Raw genomic sequence first — 23,390 nt, 5'->3', positions numbered from 1 at the left:
AACATTTTTTGTTTATGGGGAGTGAAAGACATGTAGTTATTTTGTTTCTGCACTATTTTTAAGAAAATCTGCACAGTATAACTGTATTTATACTGCATCCCTCCAGAGCTGTTACTAAGGTTCGGAGGACAATGTTCCTTTTTTAAATTTGTGCAGGTCTGTCTTCATTAGAGTACATCTGCACATTTTATTAATCTCTATTCGCGGATGTTCTAACTGGCTGTTTGACTTGTTTTTGTTTTTCTTTTGTTATATCTAGTTTGGTATTGTAAGAATTACGAATAATTTGACGCTTGATAGTATGTATATCTTTTATGTTGCAGCTTTACTATTTCATTTAGATAATCTATACCTCTGATATTCATAAAGTCAAAAGTGAGTTATCACTTTTGATTTTTTCAAGAGATTTGCTACCAGTTAGGGAAAAAGTTCCAAAGCTGTCAATAGCTGAATCTGAAAGAATTCCAAAAGCTGATGACACTTTAGCAGCACAACTTAAGTTTTGAGAGTTTTTCTTTTGGCAAAAAGTATTTTTATATGAAAAATGGTGCTTTCAGACAAAATCTGCCAACAAATTTCACTAGGCTATGAAAAATGCCAAGTAGCATTGCTACTGTACTACCCCACTTTTTGTATGGTGCTTCGCTACTCTTTTTGGTATTACTTTCTATTTTCATATCACACGCTTGTGTGTGTGTGTGTGTTTTGGAATGTAAAATGTGTGTTTCTATTCGTATAGGTAAAAAAAATTGTTTCTGGAAACTATTGTTTCTACTTTTTATGATTTTTTTTGTATTAGCTTTTGAAAATAAGCTTGTTTTGCATTTTTATTTGGAAACATTAAAAATGTATATCTAAAAAAATCCTAAACGAAATACATATTCACTTTTTTCCTGGTTGTAGATGCTTTCTTAAGTACATTGTAACCTTCATCGTTTTTTAAATTAACATTTTACATTCTTCTCTCAGAATTTTTGTTTCTTTTTTACTTCTGTCCTATCATTGCCTTGACACCTAGAAGGTCGGTCTCAATCAGCCATTTATGTTCTCCTCTTAGATTCAAAGGTATTAAACTTTTTTTTTCAGTTTCTGCTTTAAAAGCGGGTTCAGTTCGTATTTACATAGATTTAATAGGCTGACTGAATTCTCTATTTTAAATTGTTCTCTTAGATTTAGTTTTTTTGCCAATTCTCCTGTTATTTTATTTCCAGTTATAACTGAAATTCTGATCTAAATACCTGTTTTGGATTCTATTTATAATTTCCCCTTTTTCCCATTCTTGATTTTGTTTTTAATTACTTGTTTTCCATTTACTGCTTAAAAAGCAACCAGAGAGATAGATAAAGTGTGCTTTAGCTTCATTGGTATGACGTATTTATAATAAGCCAAGTCATATTACTCCTAAAGCGCATGTCAGAAAAGGAAACAAAATAACATTGCCTTTTTAACAACCTGAATGTTTCTCCGATTCGCCCACATGAGATTTTATAGAACAGACAGACAAAAGCCTGATTGGTTGTGTTGTAGGGAATATTAAGCCAGCAGAAGAAACAAAAAGTTTTTGAGTCAATGATTTAAAAAAATGATCTCTCTGTTTCTCTATGGTTGTATCTTGATTTTGTTTTATTGATTGTTTATAGATCTGAACTTGATTCATTGGAGCAAAAACAATCATTTAGCTGTTGCACTTTCAAAACAACTTTATATTTGGAATGCAGCAACCGGTGACATTTCTCAAATAATGGAAACTGATGGCGATGAAGACTATATTTGCTCAGTAAACTGGATCAAAGAAGGAAATCTTCTTGCTGTTGGGACGGCTGAAGGGGTTGTTCAGGTAATAAACATTAGGTAAAAAAGGTAAAGAATGCGGCATTGGACTTTACAGTCCCTACTGGTGGTGCTGGTTTCTGTTTCATGGCCTTTCTGCCAGGAGGTACAAAAGTACAGGAAGTCTTGTGCATTCGAACGCACTTCCTGTTTATCTTCCCCAGATTTCTCCAGGTACCCATTTAGAGTTCAATCTACTCTAGTTGAGCATAGCGAGTCACGCAACTGATCCCTGTTACAAACCAAATAGCCAGCGACACCAGGGTTTGAACCCCTGTCCTCACGGTCAAAGTATTTCTTTAACGTTTCATTGAATAACATGAATAATATGTGCAATCAATAACTGGTCTTTTAAAGATAATATTTGTGTTTTTTGGTAAAACTTATGCTGAGGTTATAATAAGAAAATCGGGATCCTAAAAAAAAAAAAAAAAAAAAAAAAAAAAAAATGGTATTTTTAATTACGATGCCTGTAGAGAGAGGAGGTTGATTATTCCCGTCGGTATAAATTCTCGAAATTATAGGGGGAAGGGGTTGTGCAAAACGCACTTTTTTCAAAATGTTTGGGAATGGGGAGGATGTGGTTACTTTTAAATACAAGAAATAAAATTTTTAAATGAAAAACCTCAATAAAAGATTTTTTTCAAAACTGGTCAAAAATAAGCAGAACGATGGAAATTTCCCATCCCTCAACTGACGTTCCTGCTCAAACCTGACCTGATATACGTGGATGTAAGTACGGGTTTTGAAAGGGTGGCATGAAAAAGGAGTTCTTTTCAGTGGGTTGGGACAACCGCGTAGTACGTCCCTAGTATAATCATCTTCATAAGTTTATTGTTATACTTATATCAAAACGAGAAAAAAAATCCCTCTCTTCCATCTGTATTTCTTGAACCTTCAACCAGCGAAACCATTTTAAAATTGCTGATTGATATAAAAATATAGATTTTTGTACATTTTGGGATGTGTAAAGGAAAACTAGCTATACAGTGTGGCCGCAGAAAAACTATTGACTAATTTGAAGCTATAATAAAATTCCGCATTTAAAGTTAAGGTCCTGAAATTGGAGCTCAAGTCAGGGGTCTATAAGAGGTTAGACCCAAATTAAATTACCTTCCAGTACCGGTCTATTCAAATTGTACGGTTTTCCTATAAAGAGGAGCTATTTTGATTTGCTTTCCCAGTACTTTGAACTAGAGAAAGTTTGTATAAGATTTGAAGGTTTAATTTTTTTATTTCTTAATGTATATTTTTTTTTTCATCTTTGCTTATACTTTAGTTTTTTTTTTCTTTTCTTTTTTGTTTTGATTTTTTTTCATCTTTGCTTATACTTTAGTTTTTTTTTCTTTTCTTTTTTGATTTGATTTTCTTTTTTGTTTTGATCGGATTCTTGATGTTTGAGCCTTGTTAATAACTGTTGTGAGCATTACCTAAAATTCATAAGCAGTCTATAAATGTATATACCATACACGCAGGTTAGATTTTGCTACATCATCTGTTAGTGTTGGACTAGTGCAGCTTGAAATTGAACGAACTCTTCAATGATCAGTGCGTCAAATGTTTGGTATGAAGAATTTATGTCCGAAATCAAACACTACATTAGTTTTGCAGTTTCGAATGTTAAGTTTCTTGTATTTTTGCTGATTTTCAATTCGCATTTTTAGCCTCTGCAAACCAGTCCAGGAATATATGGCCCTTTAGTTTTTCGCCGAATCGAAGTATAAAGATTAAAATGAAGTTTTATACTCCTAGCAAAGTAAAAAGTTTCAGATCTCCTGATATAAAGTGCCACGCACACAACCCAACTACATCTCCAAGATTGCAACTATTATGAGAGTCGACGAGCTTCGACTCCTAGTTTTGTTTTCGCCTTCGATGAACTTATCCACAAATACCTTATGAAATACTCAACTCGATCGGATGAGAACTTCCTACGCAACAAAATTTGGGGATCGCTGCTAAAGCTTTCCAACTCAATCATTCCATTTTATAATTCTTGTATCGGACCTTTCACTAAATATCGATGTATGCTGATGCTTCGAAAGTGCTATTGGACTCGTACATGAACAACAAGAACAGTGCTAATAGGGCATGTTCAATCGCTACCCATGACTCTCTCTCCAGTATTTAGTGAAAGGTTATACATAGCTCCTAGATAGATGTCTCTTGCAAGTACATGAATTCATCCTCCTTTTTCTTCTTTCTCGTATATTGTTCATCCAAAACACAGACACGAAGGCATACAGCTTGACCGAATTGTTTTAAGGTTGGCTCGCTAAGAACAGAACCCTTGAAAACAGTTTGCTCGACGGTGCATTTCGACTCGGAACGATCTGAACGAGACATAGACATAGACATTTTTTATTTTCATCCAAAACATATAAATTAAACAAAAAATTTACCATTAACGGCCACTCTTAAGTGGCAATGTTAATTAAGTGGCGAGAGAAATGGAACCAGGGAAAAGATTAGTGGTAAATCATATATTTTAAATTATCTGGCACTGTGAATTTCTGAATAAAAAAACGGACTTACTGATGGTGAGTTTTCATTGACATCCCGTTTGACAATTTGGAGTTTATATTCCTCTTAAGGAAGAGCGATTTCCTTCTCATACTTGGAATTTTACATCTTTCAATTTAAGCTTTGTTATTGTTTTTTTGTTGTTTTTTTTTTCAGCTATGGGATATTGAAGCTTCCCGTCGTTTGCGGATGATGGCTGGTCATAATGCACGAGTTGGTTGTCTCTCGTGGAATGAGCACATTCTTAGCAGTGGATCTCGTTCTGGCAACATCCACCATCATGATGTTCGAGTTGCAAACCATCACGTGGCAACTCTTTCAGGACATACTCAAGAGGTAAAAGTTTACGGATTCATTCATAAGTTCATTAATTTATATAAAAAAAAATTAAATGTGTTTGGATTGTCATTGCTAATGTTATTTAGTAACGCTGTTTAATGTCATTGAGCTGGAATAGGGGGACCAAATACGGAATAATGATAATTGGTGTTGAAAAACTTGGATTGGAACTTGTTAAAATGTGTGCTTTTCATGTAGTCTTGGTCTATCTGTCGACTAGTTACAGGACTTTGGTGTCTGAGAAGAGATTCACCTTGATGTGCTACAGACTATGGATGTTGCTTGATATACACCAAAAGAAGGGTTTAGTGATTTATTAGTGATACGTATTTTTTAGTGATTTTAAATGCAATACGTTTTTATCTGACAGTTTCTTCGTTATATCATTCTCCTGTCCCCCAGATCCTGCCGATATTGTGCTTAAATTAGAAAGCTTTATCTTTATCCGCAGTGCAACACTTCAATCTCAAACCTAGAGCACTTCTTCACAAATATTCCCCTAACTCCTTCCCTAACTATTATGGTGGATTGTGAGTCGACGTGTTACAATCCCTTAGGAATAAGGCCTGCGATCATTTAATACCTCTAAGGTACTCAGTCAAACCAAATTACCTCTCCTCAGCCTTATCGATATATTAAAGAAGACTGGAAAACACAAACAACGATGTGTTCCATGAAGTGTTGGAAAAGTACTCAAGTATTCATTGGCGGAAGATACCGCTTCTAATATCAGGCCGTAGCTTCTTGAAGATGCTACAAAATGTTTGCTAGGATTTTGCCGTATTTTCTCAGCAACATTTCTCAGCAGCATTTCTCAGCTTACATTGCTCAGCAACACGCTAGACGAACTACGTATATAATTATATATACGAACTAAGAACTAAGTATATAATTGATTGTGAAATGTGCCCAGTATTTAAGTGTACCTATAACTGCAATTGTCAACCAATGTTTTGTAGATAGTATTTTTCCAGTGTGTTTTGAACGAGCTATTATATCACCTATACCGAAAAATAAGACCCCAAAAGTTCCCTCTTACTTAGGACCAGTATTGAAAACCTCTATTTTCTCTAACATTTTTGAAAGTTTTATTTACAATTTTCTCTTTGATGATATTCAAGATAAAATCAACCCGAATCAGTTTGGCTTTAGGCCAAATCATAGCACCACACATTGCTCAATTTATATACTACACACTGTTTTCAAACATCTTGAGTTAAATAATTCCTATGTTGAGGCTGTTTTTGCTGATGAGTTGTCAAAGCCTTTGACAACTTGGATCATCAGACAGTTATCGATAGTGCAAAGGCTTTAGGTGCCAAAGATTTTGTTTTACAAATGGTAGCTATTTTTTTGTCTTGTCGTGAGCAATTTGTAGTCCTCCCTAACGGAGATTCATCAGGTTTTACCTTAATTTCCTGTAGAGCTCCTCAAGGGCCTAAATTAGGTCATTTAGCATTTTTACGTATTTTTAATCATGTTTTAACACGTTTTGATAACACTTCTAAATTTGCGGATGATTCGACATTACTTGACCTTTGTCAAACCTCTAATACTTTGGACGTTAAACTTGACTCGCTCATTAACAATTTAAAGAATGATCTTGACAATGTTAAACTCAACCTAAGCATACTCAAAATCAGTTAAATTCTATTCTCCTTTTTTTTAAATATACCCCCTATCAATAATTACCTTTGCATACCAAATGTAAATACGGTTAAACTGCTTAGTGTGCAGTTGGACAATGACCTTAAATGGAAGTCCCACACTTTTCATTTATTTAAATCTAGTAGTTTTCTCCCTAAATCTTTCTCCCTTCTCGAACTGTTCTCCATATCAATCCAGAACCTTAAAATCATTCATTGTTCTTATATAAGACGCTGTCTTGAATTTGCTTGTCCTGTCTGGCACCCTGGGTTGACCAAAGACTAATGTTCTAAAATTGAAAGCATTAAAAAAAAGAGCAATAACGTCCTGGGAACGTCCTGTGCTACATACGATGAAGGTTTGGCTAGACTTGAGCTTAGTACATAAGAATCACGACGTCACATCCTTACCATGAACTTTGGTCACAAGTGCCTTAGTTCTGACTATCATTTATATCTTTCCCCCCCCCTTCAAAGAAAATCCTCCAATTCTTCCTAATACAAGACTCGTAGAGCTCCAAATACCCAACTTGACTTGTGTTCCCAAATGTTGACCATGAGGTACAAAAACTCTTTTGTTCCCTATTTTGTTTTGTATTTTAATAATTGATTCAAATCTGATTATGTTTATCCCCTAACATCTGTTTTACCATTGTAACTGTTCAGACGTGCTTATGCTAGCTTGTGTGCTATTTTAGCCAATAAATCATATTCTAGTCTAGTGCAATTAGTGAAGGTTATAGCAAAGTGTTTTCTCGTAAACATAACATAAAGAGATATGTTCTTGCTTGTGTATTTAATATTGTTTTCGCATTTAATGTTCCTTACTTGTCACCTTTGTGGCTGATTATTGTGTTGCGAGAGCAACACTTTGGTTTTGTCGTGTTTTTTTTTTTTTTTTTTTTTTGTTCCTAGCACCCCGATTTCAGCTTATTGCTAGAAAGTGGTAAGGGTCTAACCTCTGCGGTTTTTACGGAAAGTGTGGACCTTAGGCCGGATTGATGAATATGACTTTACATTTTGGAAAGCTTCGTAGAACTCTTGCCTGGGGCCAAAAGGATGGTTTTTGCTTGTCCTTGAGCCAGAGCCTATAGTGTTTGAAGTGAAGAGGAGTTGTATAGCCTATGTCAGAGAGGACTATCTGAAGTTATGCAGCCAAGCTTTCGTTTCATCAAACCATGTTTCTGCTTTCGAGTGGAAAGCTCCGTTCTAGCAGGCAAGCAGGCAGGCACCAGTTTCAAATTGAAGATGGACTAAAATCTATAAGTGTTAAATATATGCGACAGTTACCCTGCCCCGCAGCCAATATATCTTCTTTGAGTGATAAATAGAAAAATTTAGATAAGCAAAAAAGCGGCATTTTCCCACGGGTCCGAAAGTGCTGCCGTGATTTCGGCTGAGTTTATCATTCGGTTTTTCGCACTTGGGATTGCGGTAGAGAAATGGTATCAGATGTGCCTCTTAAACTTTAAAAGTTCTCTCATTGCTAAAGAAATTAGAGTTTATCCTTTGCTCCTTTCTAAGTGATGACGTTAGAAAGTTGGCATACGGCAAAAAAGTCAACTTTTGAACTAAGACAGATAGATTTTTTTTTCGACGGCAGTCGATAGCTTTTGATGAGCTGATCAAAGTATATGTCATCCATTTTTTTGTACAAAAATTCCTTCATGAGATATACCAGTTTGAAAGTTTAAAGGGGTTGACAACTTCAGTAGTAAGGTACACACTGAAACCAAAAATAGGCCGATACCAATTGTGAGACATATAGGGGAGTTGTAAGCAACAGTCGGCTGTTAGCTCATAATCATTCTCGGCAATGAGGGGTTCGCAACTCTTACTAGTTGGTGTACCTATTTTTTGTTTCCGTTGTATTTGATGGTAAGACCAATTTGGTTCCAGTGGTAAGACATGTAGGGGACTTGTAAGTAATAATCGGCTGTAAGGCTACAATCATCTTTAGCAATGAGGAGTTTGCAACTTTTGTGAGTTGGTGTACCTAGTATGTATTTTAGCATCCTTACAGATTAACAACTTCAGCGTTTAGTCGCAGCGAGGAAACAAAACCAAAGTGTTGCTCTCGCAACACTTTACTCGGCGAAGCCGAGCAAAGGTTGCCGCAACACCTCACGTTGCCCATGCAACGTAGATCTAGTTTCTATCACTGACGTACATGCAGAGGAAGTTACGTACACTGTGTTACAATTAATTATGCTAACTTTTTACTCGGTTTAACGCTACGCTAGTCCAATACGGAGCTTTGCGTATTGTAGGGTTTTTCAACCAAATATTAAAATTAGTTGAGAGTTGACCACGCATAAGGGCCCTTATCATGCCCTCGGATAGTCTGCTAATTAATCTAGCATTACTATATTTTGCTCTTTGTCAGTTGGTTGTATGTGTGCTTTCTTCTTTTTTTCTTATCAGTATTCCGCTTTTTTCCATTTTTGTAAGTGGGCAGACGCAAACTCGTATAAAGAAAGCCGATTGGGCCTTAGGAATTGAGCTTTTGAAGCTAAGTTTTAATTTTTAAATCTTTTTAAGCTTGAAAACCATATTAGCTGATTAGAAAATGTAAACTAGACCAATGACATTCAGTTTAATAATCAACTCGAGAATCTCATAAGCAATCATGATAAATGACCGTAATTTAGTATCGTTCAATGATCATAATCAAACTCAATCCAAATCAATTTAATAAACAGATTAAATCTATCCCTGATTAAATAAAAAAAGTTTTTTTCAGTTGAAAGTAAGGAGAAGCATAAAAATTTATAACGAACAGAAATAATTACGTATATGAGGGGGTTTGTCCCCTCGTCAATACCTCGCTCTTCACGCTAAAGTTCGATTTTGTTCCAATTCTTTAAGAATGACCCCTGAATCACAAAGGCCGTTTAATCAGAATAAATAGCTCTTTTGAAAGTACTAAAAAAAAACTTTAGCGTCAAGAGCGAGATATTGACGAAGGGGTGAACCCCCTCATATACGTAATAGTGTCTGTTCGTTCTAAGTTTTAATGTTGCTCCTTGCTTTTAGTTGAAAAAACTTGATTTTTAATTTAATTTCTGATTATTTTTTAAATAATGCTGGGAAACCCAACGCTCCCTTAATGGAACACCCCTTCACCCATAAAAAATTCCTTGATGGAAAGATCCTCTCACGAAACTCCCCCATCCCCCCAGAAGACCCCCCCCCTGCCCGAAGACGTCTGTATACTTCCCAATAACCAATACTATGTGTAGACAATGGGCAAAGTTCATAACTTTCAGCACTTCCCCTGGGGACTGTGGGGGGTTAGGTCATCCTCTAAAACATAGTTATTAGGTTTTTCGACTACGCTGAACAAAATGGATATCTCAAAATTTTGGTCGGTGACTTTGGGAAAGTCACCGACCGGTCAGTTAAAAAGGACACTAGAACTTTTTAATTTAAGATTCTATGAATTTTAGGGGGTGTTTCCCTCTTTTTTCGAAAATAAGCCACATTTTCTCAGGCTTGCAATTTTTGATGGATAAGACTAAACTGGATGAAACTTATATATTTCAAATCAGCATAAAAGTTCGATTCTTTTGATGTATCTGTTGGTATCATAATTCCGGTTTTTAGAGTTTCGAGTATTATTGAGCTGTGTCGTTCCTTACTTACAGTTCGTTATTACGAACTGTTTGATTAAAATTTTGCAAATTATATCAGTGATTGAAAAAGTCTAAATCTTTAAAAAAAAATTTTTGCTGGTGAATATTTGAAATTTTAAGTCATTTCATGTTTTACTGAAATAAAAAAAGAAGGAAAAGACCATGTATGTAATGCCCCTAAGGATATAATATAAGAATGTTATAATGTAAGTGTAATGAGAAAATAACTGTTTTTAAGTGAATATATATATTGTGTACTTTACATTTCCGTCAATAAAACAAAATGGTAACAGCATCTCAACTTTAAACTGTATGCAGACCTGTTTACTTTATATTTACATGCGAAATTTTTAACTGTAATTAATAGTGAACAAACTTAAAAAACAACTCGTTGGTTTTCAACCCCCTCCCCCAGGAATTGTTTTAGAGGAGCCCGTTATAGGTGTAAATATCTGCAGAGAAAGGAAGGAAAAATCATCTGATCACCATTATCGAAGGGAAAAGACTGAAGCAAGAGCCAGTATGCGAGAGACGAAGGCCCGAATCCTCTAAGTGAAATAAGTACCATTTGAGAAGGCTCAGAACCTGAGCTACTGGTTTTAGTAAGCTCAGGAACGTGAAACAAAGTCTGAAAAGTCGTTTTTTTAAGCCAAAAAGTCTGCGAAATAATTATTTGTGTAAAATTTAGCATATCATTCTTCTTTTGCAATTGTTTGTGATATTCTGCTTTAAACCATCTCTCTGTAAATAGAGCGACCCAAACGATGCGATGGCTCTAGTAAAGGTCTTAAGTCGAAGCTGCCAACCATAGGGAGCAAAGTGAGAAGATGGAAGCGTACACGTTCTTCAAGAGTCAAAACTCCCCAAAAAAGTAAGGCCGAAAGTAAAGCCTCATTCTTGAGGAGTGAAGGTTGGCATTCCGTTCGATTGAAGTAAAGACCATTACATTTATATACATTTACAGTTTTTAATTCTAACTCTCTTTGGGATGTTTCTATAAGGCTATAAAGTATCTCCGTCCATTCTGTTATTTTTAATTTCGTCTATTACATATTATCTTGCCGAAAGTCCATAGGCGTCATTTTCAAAATGAGGACTAAAAGTTAAAACTACCATCTAACTGATCTGTGTACATTAGTTGCGTTTTAGAAACGTACATACTCCATGGGAAGGGGTGTGGAGGGTGGACTGGATACCTTTGGGTAACAGTTTTTTTCCAGATCTTAAGACCTTTGCATTAATTATGCAGGACAGTGCTAAAATCAATGTAAGATAACCAGATATGGGGGGGGGGGGGGGGGGGGTGAAAAAAAGAAGATATGTAAAAGGAAGGCAATTCTTTTGGAAGGGAGTGTCTTTGATACCAATTATGGGTAAACTTAATGTACCCCCACCCCCATGTGCAGTTATGATCGATATGCCATAATCTATTTTTATCGAAGTGTAATTTAAATTTTGATTGATGTATATTTATTTAGGTGTGCAGCCTGTTTTGGTCCCCTGACGGTCGTTTCCTAGCTAGTGGGGGTAACGATAACTTAGCCAATATTTGGGACTTGACCTTGGGTCATTCAAATGTCCAACCTCTTCAGATTCTCAAGTGAGTCTCTTATTTAATATCTTTTACCTTCCTGGGCTGAACGTATATTCAGACCTCAAGAATGAAAACAATTGGACAATTTTTCATTGCATAGTTTTGTTATAATATTGTATATTTTAAGATGTTATATATAGACATTGAATGAAGTGTAGAAAACTTAAATAGATTAAGTAAAATTGTAAAAACAAATTAATAGAAATAAGTAAGTGAATGCGTTAATTGTAGTTAATTAATTAAAAAAAGAACTAAACTTGATAAAAATATTATATGCGTTTGGAAATTCATTCTTTTTTAAATGTTTTTACAGATTAAGATTGGAGACCTTAGGTATGGCTATCGGCTAGTTAAAAACGATTACTGTTAAATTATTGTCATAATGAAATTAGTTATTAACTTGTATGTCTCTACAGCTGTAATCTTCTCCAAATTATTCTTCTATTTCTCTTCTAAGTATTCTTCTATATAAGTGTATAATAATTATAATATTATAATGTAATAATTATAAGATACTAGCTGTTGGGGTGGCTCAAAGCGCCACCCCAACACCTAGTTGGTGGGGGCGCTTCACCCCCCCCCCCCCAAGCCCCTCCCCCGCGCGTGTAAGTCGTTATGCGCCATTGTAGTTGTGTCCCTGTGTCCCACCTATGAATATAGATATATATATATATATATATATATATATATATATATATATATATATATATATATTTATATATATATATATATATATATATATATATATATATGTTTAACTACGTAAAACTTGCGAATATACAACATTCTTGGTTGTCCCATCGTCTGTGCATATAAATATATTATCAAGTTTACCGACTCATGAACATGTAACATATAATTGTCCATGGGAAAAACAATCTGTATTCAGATCTATACCTCATTATTCTAATGATTGCCCTTGAGCTTTGTTGATGGTGATTGCTAATCGAACATTCCTGTGTCCCCGTCGTCATTTATATATCCCCTGGCGTCCCCGTTGTTGTTGTTTCCCTGTGTCCCGGTCGTCATTTGTGTCCCGGTGTCCCAGTCTGTAATTTCTCTTGATTGTCGTGGTCGTCATTTATATTCCTTGTGTCCCGGTGTCCCGGTCGTCATTTGTGTTCCGGTCTGTAATTTCTCTTTGAGTGTCCTGGTCGTCATTTATATTCCCTGTGTCCCGGTCGTCATTTGTGTCCCGGTGCTTTGTTGATGGTGATTGCTAATCGAACATACCTTGTGTCCCGGTCGCTTTCTCTTTGAGTGTCCCGGTCGTCGTTTATATTCCCTATGTCTCGGTGTTCCGGTCGTCATTTGTGTCCCGATGTCCCGGTCTGTAATTTCGTCAGTCGACAAATATGACGTCAGTCGACACACAAACATGACGTCACTCGACACACAGAAACACAGGCAACTTATTTATATATATACTAGCTGTTGGGGTGGCGCTTCGCGCCACCCCAACACCTAGTTGGCATGGCGCCTCGTGCCCCCCAAGCCCCCCAGCGCACGTAAGTCGTTACGCGCCATTGTAGTTGTGTCCCTGTGTCCCACCTGTGAATAGATATATATATATATATATATATATATATATATATATATATATATATATATATATATATATATATATATATATATATATGTTTTTAACTACGTAAAACATGCGAATATACAACATTCTTCGCTGTCCCATTGTCTGTGCATATAATAGATTGTCAGGTTTACTGACTCTTGAACATGCAACATATAATTGTCCATGGAAAAACAATCTGTATTCAGATCTATACCTCATTATTCTAATGATGTGTCCCTGTGTCCCGGTCGTCATTTATATTCCCTGTGTCCCGGTCGTCATTTGTGTCCCGGTATCCCAGTTTGTAATTTCTCTTTGAGTGTCTGTAATTTCTATTCGAACAATCCCTGTGTCCCGGTCGTCATTTATATAGCCTATCCCGCCTGTGCCCCGGCGTCCCCGTTGTAGTTGTGTCCCTATGTCCCGGTCGTCATTTATATTCCCTGTGTTCCGGTCTTCATTTGTGTCCCGGTATGTAATTTCATCAGTTGACAAACATGACGTCAGTCGACAAACAACTTCATGACGCATACACCTCAATCCTTATAATGACGCCAGTCGACAAACATGACGTCAGTCGACACACAAATATGACGTCACTCGACACACACGCACACACACAGACAACTTATTTTAATATATATAGATACTAGCTGTTGGGGTGGCGCTTCGCGCCCCCCCCCAAGCCCCCCCCCCGCGCGCGTAAGTCGTTACGCGCCATATTAGTTACGCGCCATTGTAGTTGTGTCCCTGTGTCCCACCTGTGAATAGAGATAGATATAAATATACGTTTTTAACTACGTAAAACATGCGAATATACAACATTCTTCGCTGTCCCATTGTCTGTGCATATAAATAGATTGTCAGGTTTACTGACTCTTGAAGATGCAACATATAATTGTCCATGGGAAAAACAATCCGTATTCAGATCTTTACCTCATTATTCTAATGATGTGTCCCTGTGTCCCGGTCGTCATTTATATTCCCTGTGTCCCGGTCGTGATTTGTGTCCGGGTGTCCCAGTCTGTAATTTCTCTTTGAGGTTCCCGGTCGTCACTTATATTCCCTCTGTCTCGGTCGTCATTTGTGTCCCGGTCTGTAATTTCTCTTTGAGTGTTTTTTCTTTTTAGTTTTTTTTAGTTTTTTACCTTTTTTCAGTTTTCTTTTTCTTCTTTATTTTTCAGCGTCACTATGAAGTACATATCGACGAACCTTTGTTTTTTTAACTTAAATCTGGTAGGCATTGATGACCTTATCCAAGTCAAAATCCCAAACCCAATCATCATCGCTATCATTTTCAGTTTTGATATGTTTTGACTCTCGCTGTCCAGGTGGATTTTCATCTAACTGCGCGGTTTTGCGTTCTTTAGCCGCAAGCCTGTTTTCTTGCTGTTCTTGTGATTCCCCGGCACGCTTTCTTTTCTTACTTTCTCTATCAGCTGCAAGCCTGTTTTCTTGCTGTTCTTGTGATTCCTCGGAACGCTTTCTTTTCTTACTTTCTCTATCAGCAGCAAGTTTTTTGGCATAAACTCTTTGAGCAGCTTCCTCGGTTGTTGCCATTGTAGGTTCTTCAGTCATTTTACAATTAAACATTTTTCCGTGAACAAATGTCTTAAATACCGTTAATGACGTCATCGTCATAGCAAAAATGACGACAACTAACTTCATGACGTCAGTCGACACAGAAACATGACGTCACCTGAGAGACAGACAACTTATTTTTATATATAGATATAGATATATATATACGCCCCCCGGCGTCCCTGTTGTAGTTGTGTCCCTGTGTCCCGGTCGTCATTTGTGTCCCGGTCTGTATATACATTCGTTTTTGAATTGGTCTTTTTTTAGGTTTTAGTTTTTTACCTTTTTTTAGTTTTTTTTTTCTTTTTTTTAGTTTTGTTTTTCTCCTTTATTTTTCATTTTTTTTTCCTTTTTCATTTTATTTTCTTTTTTAGTTTTTTTTTAGCTTTTTAGCTTTTTTAGTTTTTTATTAGTTTTTAGTTTTTTTTTCTTTTTAGTTTTTTTGTAGTTTTTACCTTTTTTTTAGTTTTTAACTTTTTTTTACTTATGTCCTCGTCGTCATTTATACTCCCTGTGTCCCGGTCGTCATTTGTGTCCCGGTGCTTTGTTGATGGTGATTGCTAATCGAACATTCCTTGTGTCCCGGTCGTCATTTATATTCCCTATGTGCCGGTCTCCCGGTCGTCATTTGTGTCCCGATGTCCCGGTCTGTAATTTCGTCAGTTGAAAACATGACGTCAGTCGACACAGAAACATGACGTCACCTGACAGATCCACAGACAGACAACTTATTTTTATATATATAGATAGATATATATAAATATCTATCTTCTATATATATAAAAATAAGTTGTCTGTGTGTGGATCTGTGGATGGATCAGGTGACGTTACCTGAAAAAACTGGATCAGGTGACAAAACTGAAAACTGAAAAAAACTAAAAAAAAGGCAAAAACTACAAAAAAAAACTAAAAACTAATAAAAAAATAAAAAAGCTAAAAAACTAAAAAAACTAAAAAAAGGCAAAAACTACAAAAAAAACTAAAAACTAATAAAAAAGCTAAAAAACTGAAAAAACTAAAAAAAGGCAAAAACTACAAAAAAAAACTAAAAACTAATCAAAAAAATAAAAAAGCTAAAAAACTAAAAAAACTAAAAAAAGGTAAAAAACTAAAAAAACTAAAAACTAAAAAAAACTAAAAAAAAGGAAAAAACTGAAAAATAAGCTAAAATAAAGGTAAAAACCAATAAAAAACTGAAAAAACTAAAAAAAGGCAAAAACTACAAAAAAAACTAAAAACTAATAAAAAAAGTAAAAAAGCTAAAAAACTAAAAAAACTAAAAAAAGGTAAAAAACTAAAAAAAATAAAAAAGGAAAAAACTGAAAAATAAGCTAAAATAAAGGTAAAAACCAATAAAAAACTAAAAAGAAAAAAACGAAAAAACTAAAAAAAATTTTCATCTAAAAAACTAAAAAAAAACTAAAAAAGGTAAAAACTAAAAGAACTAAAAAAGAAAAAAATAAATGACGACACTCAAAGAGAAAGCGACCAGGACAAAAGGAATGTTCGATTAGCAATCAACAAAGCACCGGGACACAGGGAGTATAAATGACGACCAGGACATAAGTAAAAAAAAAACTAACAAAACTAAAAAGAAGGTAAAAACTACAAAAAAACTAAAAAGAAAAAAAACTAAAAAAAGGCAAAAACTACAAAAAAAACTAAAAACTAATAAAAAAGCTAAAAAAAAAACTAAAAAAAGGCAAAAACTACAAAAAAACTAAAAACTAATAAAAAAAATAAAAAAGCTAAAAAACTAAAAAAAACTAAAAAAAGGTAAAAAACTAAAAAAAAACTAAAAACTAAAAAAACTAAAAAAAAGGAAAAAACTGAAAAATAAGCTAAAATAAAGGTAAAAACCAATAAAAAACTAAAAAAAACTGAAAAAACTAAAAAAAAAGGCAAAAACTACAAAAAAAAACTAAAAAAGTAAAAAAGCTAAAAAACTAAAAAAACTAAAAAAACTAAAAAAAGGTAAAAAACTAAAAAAAATAAAAAATAAAGAAAAACTAAAAAAAGGAAAAAACTGAAAAATAAGCTAAAATAAAGGTAAAAACCAATAAAAAACTAAAAAGAAAAAAAGGAAAAAACTAAAAAAAACTAAAAAAGGTAAAAACTAAAAGAACTAAAAAAGAAAAAAATAAATGACGACACTCAAAGAGAAAGTGACCAGGACAAAAGGAATGTTCGATTAGCAATCAACAAAGCACCGGGACACAGGGAGTATAAATGACGACCAGGACATAAGTAAAAAAAAAACTAACAAAACTAAAAAGAAGGTAAAAACTACAAAAAAAAAAGAAAAAAAAACTAAAAACTAATAAAAAAACTAAAAAATCTAAAAATCTAAATAAACTAAAAAAGAAAAAAAAAGGAAAAAAAAAGGAGAAAAACAAAACTAAAAAACGAATGTATATACAGACCGGGACACCGGGATACAAATGACGACCGGGACACAGGGAATATAAATGACGACCGGGACACAGGGACACAACTACAACGGGGACACCGGGGGAAACAGGGGGATATAAATGACGACCGGGACACCGGGACAGGGAATGGTCGATTAGCAATCACCATCAACAAAGCTCAAGGGCAATCATTAGAATCATGAGGTATAGATCTGAATACAGATTGTTTTCCCATGGACCATTATATGTTGCATGTTCAAGAGTCGGTAAACCTGACAATCTATTTATATGCAAAGACAATGGGACAGCAAAGAATGTTGTATATTCGCAAGTTTTACGTAGTTAAAACCATATATATATATATATATATATATATATATATATATATATATATATATATATATATATATAATATATATATATATATATATATATATATATATATATCTATCTATATTCACAGGTGGGACATAGGGACACAACTACAATGGCGCGTAACTATTATGGCGCGTAACGACTTACGCGCGCGGGGGGGCTTGGGGGGGCGCGAAGCGCCCCCACCAACTAGGTGTTGGGGTGGCGCGAAGCGCCACCCCAACAGCTAGTATATATATTTTTTCTTTTTAGTTTTTTTGTAGTTTTTACCTTTTTTAGTTTTTTTCTTCTTTTGTATTAATGCTAAAGCCAAGGCTCAAACCTGGAGCCTCTCGGACCCAGAACCTGAAACATAACGCTTTACCAACTCAGCTACTTCGGCTTGAATACATTCGTTTTGAGCAGCTTCCTCGGGTGTTGCCATTGTAGGTTCTTCAATCATTTTACAATTAGAAATTTCTCTTTCAACGGTCTTCTTACAATTAAAAATTTGTCTTTGAACTATATTCTTAAATACATGTGTCCTGGTCGTCATTTATATTCCCTGTGTCCCGGTCGTCATTTGTGTCCCGGTATCCCAGTCTGTAATTTCTCTTTGAGTGTCCCGGTCGTTATTTATATTCCCTCTGTCCCGGTCCTCATTTGTGTCCCGGTCTGTAATTTCTCTTTGAGTGTTTTTTCTTTTTAGTATTTTTTAGTTTTTTACATTTTTTCAGTTTTCTTTTTCTTCTTTATTTTTCAGCTTCACTATGAAATACACATCGCCGAACCTTTGTTTTTTTTAAAATCTGGTAGGCATTGATGACCTTATCCAAGTCAAAATCCCAAACCCAATCATCATCGCTATCATTTCAGTTTTGATATGTTTTGACTCTCGCTGTCCAGGTGGATCTTCATCTAACTGTGCGGTTTTGCGTTCTTTAGCCTCAAGCCTGTTTCCTTGCTGTTCTTTTGATTCCTCGGCACGCTTTCTTTTCTGACTTTCTCTATCAGCAGCAAGTTTTTTGGCATAGACTCTTTGAGCATCTTCATCGGCTTTTGTCATTGTAAGTTCATCAGTCATTTTAAACTTAAACATTAATAGATTTCTACGTGAACATATATGTCTTAAATATCTTTAATGACGTCACCGTCATAGCAAAAATGACGACAACTAACTTCATGACGTCAGTCGACACAGAAACATGACGTCACCTGACAGACAGACAGACAACTTATTTTTATATATATAGATTTAAAAGGCAAATCAACTTTTCAATATTCGATATTTTGGTCTTGTTTTTCCAGAAAAGCACCTGATTGAGGCTTAAATTTATACTTTTCCAAAAAACTGCTAAAGCAAAGGCATAATAACTTAAAGAGACAAAAACTTTGGCACTTTTGTAATCAAAAGATCCCTGAAGAAGTTTGATATTTGAACACTAAAGAAATTCCTTAAATGTTCCTGATGAATTCCTTTATCTTTAAACCCTTTTGTGATTTTAGACATTTAGTCCTTTGAGTAACTAGATCTCAGGTGGTTTAGTAACAGCTAAACATCCTGAGATCTAGTCAAACTCGTCAGAGGCAAACTCGTATCAGAAGAGAATGAAGTTCGATTCGCTTCATAGTTATCTGATGAGCTTGAAATTCGAGCAGAGAAGTAAGACCTTAGTAGGTATATAGCAAAAAATTTGCTTCGTGTTTTTGTTAAATACCCTGAATTTTTCGATTTTTTTAGTTACGTCCTAGTGATTAGATCTTGCAGGACGTACCTCTTGATTGCTTCCAAATAATAAGATTTTCTTCAAAAATAGCTCTCAAGGCAATTGCACTTTCCGTGGCCAATTTTATTAGTACCTCGTCTAAATCAGAAGTTATTTCCTCTTGTTATTTCTTGTTAATACAACATGATACTAAAGAAATTTCTTAAATGTTCCTGATGAATTCCTTAATCTTTTTATCCTTTGTGATTTTAGACATTTAGTCCTTTGAGTAACTAGATCTCAGGCGGTTTAGCAACAGCTAAACCCCCTTGAGATCTAGTCAAACTCGTATCAGAGGAGAAAGAAGTTCGATGCGCTCTATAGTTATGTGATGAGCTTTAAATTCGATCACCGAAGTAAGAAGGACAAAAGTCGCTGACCGCACTCGAATATACATAAAATCCTGTATTACAAATGAATATCAAAGCCTTTTCCTGATGAAAATGAACCTCGTGATTGCTGCCAAATAATAAGATTTTCTTCAAAATGGCTCTCAAGGCAACTTTACAGTCCGTGACCAATTTTATTAGTGCCTCGTCTAAATCAGAAGTTATTTCCTTTTGTTATTTCATGTTAACATATACTTTAATTTGATATGTACTTGTCCTTCATCGAAATTGTCCTGGGAAGCTTGGTACTTTATTGTTATTCGAAGTATGTTTAAGTGACGACTAGGCAATGAAAACAAGCTTTTTTTACCCCTCTCAACTCTTCTTATATGTTTTTGAAAGATAAAACCTGCAAGGTTACTTTTTATTCTGGTGGAGGGATTTTTTCTCAAACGCACCAAAAATTTGTTTATATACATTTTTATAACGTTTTTTCAAGCTGGACAAACATTTACATCTCGAGGGGGGGGGGAGTCAAACCAACTCGCCCTCTCCTGGACAAGAACTTGGTAACAAGTGTATTTCAGTGCCTATCGACAAAATTGACTATTGAAATAGCTGTTTATGTTTTATAAGTAATATTTCGTTTTTTTTCCGCTCCTATTTATAAAAAAAAAGGTTTTTGTCGTTTTTACTTTTGATGGATTAGTTCTCATTTATATAGTGAACATCAGGCTGCAGTGAAGGGCTTGGCGTGGTGCCCCTGGCAGTCTAGCTTGTTGGCCACGGGAGGTGGTACTGCAGATCGAACTATTAAGTTTTGGAATACAAATAATGGTGTTTGTATTAACACAGTTGACACTGGATCGCAGGTAAGAAATGTTGATTATTCACAGATGAGTCGTATTTTTTGCTGTAAAAAAGAATATACAAAGCTGGAACCTTTGGATATTCCCTTCTTCTATGTAAACGTTATTGTCATCTAATTTTAGGTTTCCTTTTAGTGGATGTCCTTAATTTACTACCCAACGGCAACGACTAAAAGTTGCATTAATTCACCTTAGATACCCTGGTACTATAGGTGGCATGATAGCATACTTGTTTGTACACGGTATGAATGAATTACAGAGTATAAATGAATATAACAGCTTGAGTCTGGCTGTTGGAAATGGATGCCTAAGCAAATTGCAAGAAAGTAGTGTTCGAGTTTGAGTCGAGCAAGTGCACCATTTTTATGAAAAGATATTTAAATTATCCTCTTTTGAAATTATTTTGGGATTTGCTCAAAAATTTGTTTTGCCATCTCTGACCTAGAAAGATTGAAGCAGTGAAGATAAAAAAAAGAATATCGATTAGCCAAGGTGTGGTGTTGTTTATCGTAGTTACAAAAAGTTTTGAAGAATTCGAAAGTAAATCTTAGAACTAAGAATGGAATTAATGATAATGACAGATGCTAAGAATGACTCGCAGTGGAATTTGCTAAGAATATTTTTACGTGCTTTTTTTTATACTTAGTACATAATTTATGTTTTAATCCCACTGTCAAATTGCATACTGAATTTGCGGTTAAGCTGATGTTTAGGCTGTATTTAACCGATCAAATATGACAAGCTGTGAAAATTTTGATTTAGGTAATACATCAAATTCGAAACTGGACATATCACAATTGGGTGTAAAGAGGCATCATGGGGAATTTAAGAGAGTGGATTGTTATTTTTTATACTATATAGATGAAAAAAATTGAATTTTTATTTAGGTGTCTTCAATCTTGTGGTCAACCGAATACAAGGAGCTTATTTCAGGACATGGATATGCAAATAATCAACTGATTTTATGGAAGTATCCTACAATGACGAAGGTAGGTTTTACTGTTATTATCTCAAATATTGATGGCTTTATTTATTGAGCCAGTTCAGAAACCAAAACGATTAACTCTATAAATTAAACTACAGAGGGAATAAAAAAAGCTACATTCGTGGTTTTGATTTGAGGCCTGCTTCATTTCACAGGCTGAGCAAAAAGTTACAATTACTGGTCAACAAAGACGCTTAAGATTTATATATTTTGTATGTTATTGAATGTAGATTAAGATTTATTGTATGTTTTATCTATTAAAGTTTTTCTATGTTTCCGAGCTACTGTTATAGCTACTTTCTCGATATACCCCGTCTTTAAATAAGGCGTTTCACAAGGTTTTTAAAACAAATTGGCCAATATGTTAGAAAACTGGTCTAAATGAAAAATCATAGAACCAGTTTTTTTCTTTTTTTCTTTTTTCTTTCTTTTTTTAAGCAAGTAGAATAGGCTATGCGAATTATGATCAAGTCCTTGATATTAAAAAAAAGTTCTTAAAATTGGCAGTATGGTGATTTTGTTTTTCGTCACGGTACTAAAATATATAGAGAACAAAAATACAAACTAAGTAAAAAAATCTGCAAGGTATACTCAATACAAGCCCGGCTCTGTTTAGTAGCTAAAGTGTTACCCTCCCTTAGAAAAAAATGAAATATGTATACCTTTTCTATGCGTTTTTTTTATCATTAACTCGTTTTCTTCAAATCAGTGACTTTTTTGTGTCTTTGTTACATAAATTTGTTAAATTTGTGAGCCATTGTTCGATCACTTCTGAATGTAAAATTGCTTCTTACTTTTATCTATGTATGTCCATCAATGACGGTACAGGAATACAACATCAAAATTCCCTCTCGTATAATCCCTTTCCAATACCCCTTAATATTTTATTTTTATATATTGTCTACCGGGGGAAATCAGAGACTCCTGAAGGTCGAATATAACTAAGAGGAGATTAAAAATACATGACCTTAGAAGTTTAGCTGCTAGATTGAGGGGAATTATCAGACTGGTAATGATCCGTAAATTAGGTTCAGCACAAAGTAGAGCCCTGTTATCATGGAAAAGAGAGTTTGTTTGATATCTTTGAAAAATGTCAATCGGACGTATTTTCCTGGTTTTTACTGGCTTATAGTCTTATTTAACTTAAGTTCCCCTAATTAAAGGGGGGGGCACAAATAGTGTGAAATTCTGCAATACTTTAGAAAACAAGACATTTTTTTCTTTCTTTAAAATGTTTATAAGAAATTGTTCTTGATATGTTTGTATGTGTTTTGATATGTATATTTATTGATATGTTCGTATGTAACTTTCTTTTGTTATTAGGTAAGCGAGCTTACTGGACACAATGGACGTGTTTTGTATATGACCATGTCCCCCGACGGTAGTACTGTTGCATCAGGTGCTGCAGATGAAACTCTGCGTCTCTGGAAGTGTTTCACCGTTGATCCAACAAAAAAGAAAAAGGACATTGCTTCTAAAACTGTTCGTAATGTCGCCACTGCTTCACTCAGATAAAAAAAAATACATGTATTTTTTAAGTTGACAATGTTAATTTGACCGTTTTTTGCTTTTTTTAAGTTGCATTATGACTCGGAATCAAATTTATCCATTTTGGTATCGGAATTGTAGAGGCTTTCTTCCAAGTATCGCAATTAACGTATTAGTTAACGACAACCTCCAGCATTCTTTAGTAACGTCTTTTTTTCTTCTATTCAATTTTTAGTTTTCTTTCTTTCTTTGTTTTTTACCCCTTTTTTCTCAGGATTTTGCTATATATTTACAATTTTTTTTTATTCAGATAAAATTTTGTTAGTCTCAATTCAGTAAGCGATATATATAAAATAAAATTTTTGCTTTAAGTGGGTAATAAATTTTTTTTCTGTTACCAGCAAGGTGGTATTGGTGCTTAGAAGCTTTGCCTAGACATCAAAGATGCAGCAAAGACTTTTTTAATACTA

At 34.6% G+C, this 23,390-nt stretch overlaps 1 protein-coding gene across 1 annotated transcript in view; it reads left to right on the top strand.

Annotated features, from left to right (window-relative positions):
- LOC136035520 (cell division cycle protein 20 homolog) overlaps positions 1-23,173 on the top strand; it is a 53,463-nt gene extending 30,290 nt beyond the window's left edge. Inside the window, exons 6-11 of the mRNA XM_065717361.1 lie at positions 1,641-1,837; positions 4,510-4,689; positions 11,452-11,573; positions 20,303-20,450; positions 21,335-21,436; positions 22,756-23,173. Of these exons, the coding sequence (XP_065573433.1) occupies positions 1,641-1,837; positions 4,510-4,689; positions 11,452-11,573; positions 20,303-20,450; positions 21,335-21,436; positions 22,756-22,947 (941 nt within the window). The 3' untranslated portion in view covers positions 22,948-23,173. The remainder of the gene's footprint in view (positions 1-1,640; positions 1,838-4,509; positions 4,690-11,451; positions 11,574-20,302; positions 20,451-21,334; positions 21,437-22,755) is intronic.
- Positions 23,174-23,390: the final 217 nt, after the last annotated feature.

This window comes from Artemia franciscana, chromosome 14, assembly GCF_032884065.1.
Source record: "Artemia franciscana chromosome 14, ASM3288406v1, whole genome shotgun sequence".
Lineage (NCBI taxonomy): Eukaryota > Metazoa > Arthropoda > Branchiopoda > Anostraca > Artemiidae > Artemia > Artemia franciscana.
This window is presented reverse-complemented; position numbering and strand designations above follow the sequence as displayed.